Source organism: Orussus abietinus, unplaced genomic scaffold, assembly GCF_000612105.2.
Source record: "Orussus abietinus isolate OABI.00-Male unplaced genomic scaffold, Oabi_2.0 scaffold117, whole genome shotgun sequence".
NCBI lineage: Eukaryota > Metazoa > Arthropoda > Insecta > Hymenoptera > Orussidae > Orussus > Orussus abietinus.
Genome location: NW_019394287.1, coordinates 201,113 through 209,699, shown reverse-complemented (window position 1 = coordinate 209,699; position 8,587 = coordinate 201,113). Strand labels below are relative to the sequence as shown.

General features: G+C 35.9%; 1 protein-coding gene across 3 annotated transcripts; it reads right to left on the bottom strand.

Annotated features, from left to right (window-relative positions):
* Positions 1 to 92: 92 nt before the first annotated feature.
* On the bottom strand, positions 93 to 8,087 carry LOC105702787 (homer protein homolog 2). Of its 3 annotated transcripts, none has more exons than XM_012430625.1 (7): positions 7,690 to 8,087; positions 6,622 to 6,778; positions 6,345 to 6,476; positions 5,950 to 6,201; positions 5,707 to 5,856; positions 5,192 to 5,467; positions 93 to 5,128 (listed from the first exon to the last, which is right to left on the bottom strand). In XM_012430625.1, exons 1-7 carry the CDS (start codon positions 7,713 to 7,715, stop codon positions 4,943 to 4,945), a joined length of 1,179 nt encoding a protein of 392 aa, XP_012286048.1. In that variant the 5' UTR covers positions 7,716 to 8,087; the 3' UTR covers positions 93 to 4,942. The 3 variants fall into 3 exon arrangements, with proteins under 3 accessions (XP_012286048.1, XP_023290736.1, XP_012286047.1); XM_023434968.1 differs by having other exon boundaries at positions 5,707 to 5,853; XM_012430624.1 differs by having other exon boundaries at positions 5,707 to 6,201.
* Between the last annotated feature and the right edge of the window lie 500 nt (positions 8,088 to 8,587).

Below are 8,587 nucleotides of genomic sequence, written 5' to 3'. Positions count from 1 at the left end.
TTATTCCGTGGTAACCGTGGAGGAACTTGAAGAATTGCGTCCATGAAATTCTCTCGAGAAAGTTAGTGAGCGTACACAATAAAAACGACCTCAAAAACTATCGCTATTTTATTCATTGAAATGATCGACGTGCAATATCATCTCACTGTACAATACAACGGATCCATAAATCTTGCTCTTTTTCCTTCTCTAGACGGTTACTCTTTTCTCAATCGTTAGTTACACCGGTTCACAAAACGACCGTACAGTTGATGATAAGTCCCCTTATTGCAAAATCTCGCATTTTCAGTGTCAAAATCTACCTAGCTTCCCAACGCGTTGGCTACCATATACAAGTGTGCGCTCTTAACCTTGTTACATTAATATAGTTACTTGGTGTCACAATTAATGTGCCTAGCACTAAATAGCACTCCAAGTCATAACAATTGTTAACCAAATGCTAATCGTTTAAGCGATGAATTCAAAAAAGAAACTGAAGTTAACATTGAGGATTGGAAGCCAGCGCGTTAAGAAAGACCCCAGAGGTATTGACAAGGAATCAGTCTTGAAAAAAAGGCTCTGATAGAAATTCTTAAAAAAAGGAAGGAATTACATTGTCATTTGACTTAAAAAGGAATATATTTAAGCGTTCCTTTAGGGATTCATCGGAAATTATTAACAGAAAAATAGAAAAGATAAAATATGATTTTTCAATATACTCATAAAAAATTCCTTCATATATAGTTTTAACCGTGCTTTCAACTCAGCTTATAATCACTCTCTCGGTTTTTAGCATTGAAGGTGTTTCAAACGGTGCTAAGTACTACTCCACTTCATCGCCAGTACCTTGAGATCGACAATTACGGTATATTCCTCAGTTTTAAAAGCGAGTATTTCGTTAATCGGACTCGACTACCTACAAAGAATTGTCGTTAATATTTTGAAATACTCTAAACTGTAGTAAGATGCGGTCTCACAAGTATTCCGTACGTCGTTTAGCGCGCTCCGAATGCTGAACTCGTGATAAGAGACACCGGTTAGTTATAGAAATTGTCTATCTATGTATAGTGAAGTATCGATAGTTATCACCGCGACGTCGCAGCGAATGTACTCTGTACAATTATAATTTGACGAAGATCAACGAAACAGACGCATCTCGTCTCTCCTCCTTCGTGTCCCTCTAACTGCTTACTCATATGAATTAATCATCGTATATTACTTACATACTTATTTATAATGCGATTACATAGAATATTAATATTCTATCGCTTCAATATTAATATTATTTGCAAAGTTATTCGGACTTAACAAGTCTACCTAATCAATATTACGAAATCCTTATGGCGTACAATAATTCGTCCCGCAATTTCTACCAGGTTCGAGTCAATTCATTGGACTAGATTCCTTGTGCCTCGGAAAAGTTTGAAACTCGTCACAACCGTAATATTATCATCTTAATGCACGGTGCGTTTCACTTATCAAAATCGGTCGTCCGATATCGTCCGGCAAAGTGCACCATAGCTCTTTGAGCTATCGGAAATTCATCGTTCTTTAAACACGCTTATAATCATGCCGCAAAATTATTTGCATAACGGGAAATACTTTCTCTTTTGACCACTCCTTACCAATATTTTATTACTTCTCATCGGAAGTACTCGCGAAAACTATTAACTATCACATTTCTAGTCCTTCGATCCAATATTAATTTCACTCTACATTAAATAAAGCCAAAAATCGTAAAATAAATCAGTCAATTGAAAACCAAACTTATGAAAAAAATTGATGACGACTGATATCCATATACCTCCATGGGTTATAGGTACTGTTTCATGGAGTAGAAATAAATCATATTTATTTATAAACAAAATCTATCCTTGCTTACAGATCGCCTTTCATTATAAGAGAAAATGCGTCCATTTCAATGCATTTTGCAATGCAATAATTACAAAAAGCGAGTATAAAAACTTCTCATAGTGACCGATATAAAAGCTAACATTACAGAATTTTAAAAGATAACTCAATCTATGTATTAAAAGAAGTCGTCATCCAACTCTTGACTTTTTTTTGACAAAAGCTAGGGCGACTAGACTTACATTCATAAAGTCTATATCTTCGGACTTCCCATACGGTTGTTTTAATATTGTACTTGTATTTATGAAACTTTAGATAGTTTAACAGCTGTTATACCGTCAAGAGTGGACAAAAGATTGACGTTACAAATGGACGTTATACAAATTCTATAAATATCATTAATCTTAGTTCGACTAATAACGCCAACTAAAATTGTAATTGTACTAAAATCATGAGAAGTCTGTTTAACACAATGTTTACATGGCATCTTGTCTTTGCTTCTCTTGCAATTTTTTTTACAGCAGATCAAATGAAACTTAATAATTTAGGTTAAAAAAATTAGGTTAAGAAAGCGACAAAGACAAAAGTTACAAATCGAATCTCAGTTCATGGCTTGTATTAAACAGAGCAACATTACCGAATTTATGGCACCAAATGAAATGTTAAATAAAGTAACCATAAACATAAACTCTAGGACTACAAGAAGTGAAATCCAACTGTTTTATTACATCGAATATGCTATTGACCACTTCTTGAACCCTCGGCTTGGTAAACACTCAATGTATCATGCAATATAAATATAAAACTTCATACAAGTTGCCACTTTCATCGTTTCCAATGAAAGAATACAAGTTTTTGGTATACATATAAATATTTTACGTATCAGATCAACGGCAACCATGTACCGCTCGATAATAAAAATGCATAACTTTATACAGATCGACTGAAAATTATTCTAATTATCTACGTGTCTTGCTTAAAACTATTATTAAAATTAAAATACTACAACGCGTGAGCATTCACAGGTCACGTGAACTCTGGTATCACGTACAAGATGTACTATCAGGGCTTCGGGATAATTATTAAAAATAAATCTATCAAATGTTTTTTCAAAATCCGAAAATATTGTCATGAGCACTCGATCAATGAAAAAGTAACCGATGCTCGGAAAACGAATACTCCCTACATTTATCAGTTATCTTAGTCAGACGGGTATCGCCGTCAAAATAATTTTAAAAAACTGTATAATGACACATTTTCTCGACTAGGTGTACACTGATTTTCTGAGCAGTTCAAACTAGTTATAAGGCTTATTTGTGTGCGATGCGATTTGTATCTCTTTTTCGAGGTCTGTTCATTATGTATTCGAGATACGAGGATGTAAACTGTTTGCCCTTTTGATACAAGAGATCGTGCAGTGTGAATCATTACCAAAAAATATCGCAAGTGAAAGTCTATCGCAGTAAGCAAGACGACGATCAAGGAACCGTTCGATAATTGTTTAAATATTCGGATTCGTGTACTGAACTTTTTAATAGCGAAATAGTCAATTAAAATGTCAGCAAGTTTTTATAGTTGAAAATAATTTACACTGAAATAATTTGAATGTTCAATATCTTTAACAATACTGAAATAAAATACAAATACACGATCCGAAATGATTACTTGACTACAGGACTCAAGTTTGTCAGTCTCAATGACAAGATTCAGAGTCTGTAGGCTTTTTAGTACAAACATGGAAGCGTTCTGTAATTATTTCATTACGTGGATTGCACATGAAATGCAAGGCTTTTGACTCCAATTCCTCAACTTGAAAACTCCTTTTGATCCCTATTCTTCGCTCTAGACCCTCATGCGCATATGGCAACAGTTAATGTCAGCGCGTTGTAAAAATGCTACAATGCTAAAGCTTTGACAGATTACTCGTAAAAAAAGCGACAATTAACTTCATTTGCGCTGTTACGATGGCTGGCCAAAATTATTGTGCGAGTGATAACTTTATTGACAAGTGCTATATAAATACTCGATTATTGAAGAATATTGGGCCTAAAGTTGTAAACTCAATAATCATTACAATTGCGTGTTAGACTTCCGTAGGTACATAAGCTGAATATCGATGTGCGAACTATTTCGTTTCACAAATTACTGGAACATATTGTAACCACGTGTGTACCCAGATATTTATACAGGAACGATTTAAAACATCTCTTGTTTATTTCTTTTTGCCACCCGACATCGATTAAAAACAGTACTTCATATAAATATAAATATATCCTAATTTAAACAGTACTCAGCACTACAGCTGTCTTTAACTTTAAATAGCGAATATGCTCTCAAACGATCTCTAAACATCTTTACATTTTAATTTACATCGCTTCTGAAATATCACTTGAATAATAGTCAGGCCAAACACTCTTCAATCGATTGTATCCATATACTGTAAATATAGATGTGTTATAAACAACGGATCGGTATGAACATATAATTACGTTATATAATTGTCCCAAGAAATTGTTCGTCGCCACGAGATTCTACCTCCGATTGTGCATTCTTTAAAGATCATGCTCGTGGTTACCTGTGATCTGTTCTTCTGAGAGAGCAGTTCCAAAAAAAGACATATTTAATATTATTATATCAATTACATTGCTTAAGATATGTTTCATAACTCTTCATAAGCGGCTTGTAAATAACTCTGAGCATTTTTATTTATTTTCATAGATGTCACGTTTGTGTCCGTGTAACAGTATAATCTATAAAATACTGGAATTACAAACATACTGTAAAAAATACGAAGCTCTAGTGACGAATAAATTGCAAATTCAATAAAACATTAAAGAACATACAGCCAAAGTATGTTAAATAAAAGGGTTTACAATTGATAGTAACGTCTCAGTTCATTTATCTTAAAAAAGACAGTACCATTTGGTCTCGACAAGATCGAACGTTTAAAATTGTAACGCTGGAAAAACCAATATAAAATATTTTACAGGCTTCTAGTTTTAAAAACCGCATATTCACGATATGTGTTTTTTTGGAACGTGGCCCTTTATAGTACTCCCCTTACAACATAGGGTGTACAATAGGAAGAATCCAAAACGTATCTAAGAATAATTTAAGTTTGCAACGTGTTTGTAATCTCTCGATGCACCGTGACCAAATCCTGTATATAGCCTGCTAATCTGGCATTTAGTGTATCCAAATTTTGTTTTTGGACTTTGTTTGCACTCAATGCAAGTTCTAATTGTTCATGGACTACGTCTAACATTTCACGAAGTTCTGCATTTTCTTTTTGAAGTGCCTGCGAAATTTAAAATTGTACTCATAACAATTTCGCTGACATTAAGAAATTTTTAATACATACCACAATGTCTTTATTTTTGGTCACCATCGTTAGTCCTTTGATTTCTTCATTTCGTGTCCTTAATTCATTTTCCAGTGCTTCAACTCTCAGCCTCAGTGCTTCACTGTTGCCTTCCGCAATTTTGCTAATTTCTAAATCCGCATATTTTGTTTTTATCCTACTATTTTCTTCCTTATAAAGTTGCAATTGCCGTTTCCATTCATCCACATTGGCAGTGGATTCCTGTAGGGCACTTGTTAATCTCGCATTGTTGGTTTTCAATGTACTTAACTCGACCTAAAGCAGAACATTACTTACAGCCTTCTAACGTCTGTACTAAGAATGATATAAACATTGATTATATTTTTTGCTTACACAGTAAGATCAATTAAGAAATGTACTCATCATACTCACTATTTTATAAAAGAAGAAAAAAACATACTAAAGTAGACCTCTTATTATTAAACTAATATGAAAGTTACTGCTAAAAAGTTCCATATACTAGAAAAGTATATATGTATCATAATTGAGCATACCTCCCATTTTTTTGCATTCGCAGAACTCTGAGCAAGAGCTAATTTTAGCCTGTCGTTCTCATACTTAAGATGCATTTCTGTTGTTTGTCCACCTTGCGTTGTGTTAAGTTGTGTTGACTTTCCTTGATGTTGTGGGCTCTCTGTACTCTGCTGAGAAATACTTTGCGATCTTGAATGGACTGTACTTTTCAATTCGTCATCAGCTTTATTCTGACAATTGCCAGGTAATGGACTGCTGCTTACCGAAGACACGCTATTCTGAGCTGAGATCATGTTGGCATTAGGATTTGGATTATTCGATGCCGATACATTGGAACTGATCATTGAAGAATTGGGTGGATCGATGAGGTCTTGCTCCGATGAAGGCATACCAGATCGTGAAGTTATAGGACTGACATTAGCACTAGTAGCAGGCGTTACCGATGAGCTGTTCGACTGCAATTTGGTACCAGCTATCTTTGTGGCTTCCTTCACCTCATGAAACTTTTCAATAAACTGTTCAAAAATGAAATTGGGGTTAAACGTTCATTGTGTACACATAAAATATTCCACTCATGACTACTATATAAAATGAAGCGTGGAAAAAGATTTTGTTGCTTGCAAAAAAAAAATCAAAATATATACAAAAAAACCCATACCTTCCCCAATTCAGCTTCAGACGAAAATCCAAGACCATAAACCGTATTGGCTCTGACATCTGACCATTGGCCAAACTTTTGAGAGGTTTTGGTGAATGTCATATTTGGTGTAATAGTGCTGTTTATTACCGCCTAAGTTAATGAACAAAGTATTAATTATTTATTATAAATAATGACAACAGTAATTACACTAAGACCTATTACTTATAAATATACAAATAAAACTTACTTGGATTTATAAATTAATCCTCTATTTATGTATATGTTGCTATTTTACCTTACTGCCTTCAACAGAGATGATCCTATAGAGACTTCTGGTTGAATCGTAAAAGAACGACACTGATACAGCTGCTGTAGATGCTGGAACCCAAGATCTTTTGGTCTTAGGATCGATATGAAAGACGTGCGCTTTGCACGTGAAAATTGGTTGTTCACTGGAATTAATATTAAAAAATTACACAGTTAATAGAAATTGACAAAATAATTTTTAAAAGACTTAAATTTAGATTAACATGTTTAAATAATTAATAAGACATCGCAAGTATTTTTAAATCATAATAGAAATATGTAGTTTCTACTTATTGTCCATACACAAGTGCATTGGATCGTTCCAAATTATTGCAATCATTTAAATATCTTCCTGCAATAAATTTTATCTATTTTTTAAAGATACAACTATACAACATCCAACCTATCTTTTTTCTTAAGCCAACACGTTTCTGCTATGAAAAAAATTAGTCATTATATATGAAATCATAATTAACACTTCATTTAAATTAAGCATTGCTCATTAGATAATATCATTGTTGCAAATTTTCAAACCGAACGTTAAGATAGGATGATAAACCGCTACCTCTCAACAGAAACACGAACGTGATAGATTTTAGATGCTCCAATGGAATGAAGAGACATTTCACACCTGGAGCATGAAGTTCTAAAATTAAAAAGGGTTCATTTTTAATTACAATATGCTACCTTTTGAACATTATAAATAGCATAATCACGTTACATGTCCTGTAAAAGAGAGCATTGGTGAACTATAGAGAAATGATTACAGGTTGATGGCCCTAGTATCAAATCTGGTAAATTCACATAATGCATGTAATAAGAAAAAGACATTTACCCCATATACAACTGCAATTGAGAATGTGTGCAGCAGGAGCAATGTACAGGAAATTAACATTACGTACTAAGAGGGCGGGCTCCATAGAGACAATTACAGGGGCAAATATCTTCGGGCGTCTTCATTCTTGCGGTGGATTCGATGAACGCAAAAAGGTTGCAATATCATCCGGTACGCCCTTTATGCACGGCCTTAAAAGGCGTTCCACGGATGTCCACTTACCCCATGGTCTCTTTTCCAGATGTCATAAAGGTGGACGTTACGCTTGTAGAGTCATAGAAGGTTCAAGGAAGCCTCCCTTGGATGTCGAGGAGTTCAGGGAGCATCTGAGAGAAGCGTCGCGCCGAAAGAGATAGACCGAGCCCATCAGTTGACAGCCGCCATCCGCTGATGCGCCGCTCCGCCCCCGTGTTCTACGAGACTCCCTCAGCCCCCCTACCAGTGTACGGTAGCAGAGTCGGCAATAGTCTCCAAAGATCACCGTACAGCACGAAGTCGGCCGAGGGTCCACCGCGACACCTGCGTTTGATCGATTTTCCTTGACAGGTGCACTACTTGCTTGCTCCGTTCGCCCAGTCTCTAGATCTTTCGGCGGTGCTGATGGTGGCGCGCGTAACCGTTCCAAGCAGTGCCAGCTGGAGCACCTACTAATCATCGACCGTGGCCGCCATACCCCACCACTGACCAGAGATTAGTTGGGAGATTGCTTACGTGCAGGTTCGCGCGATCGCATTCTGTGCTGCCCTCTGGTTTCGCACGTTAGCTTTCATCGTTTTTGCCCCCAAGGGCGGCGCAACGAATTTCTGGTAGGGGCTCGCACACTCGCGATGGCGGTGCCATCTACCAATCGCCGCTAGCGGCTCACGTACTCGTGATGGTAATACCATGCGGCAGTTGACGGTGATGGCTTACCTACGTTTACCAACACTGCTCGCATTTGATGGTAAGGGAAGAACACTCGTGGCGCCCTTTTTGACTTTACCCTTCACTTACTTCATTTATTTTATCCGCAAATGATACAGGCAAAATTACAACGTGGGTGCTCAAGAGTTGAGTTATACTGTAGATACAATTTTTATAGGCTACCGAAATTAATAAAAAAATTATCGTTTCGAAAGAT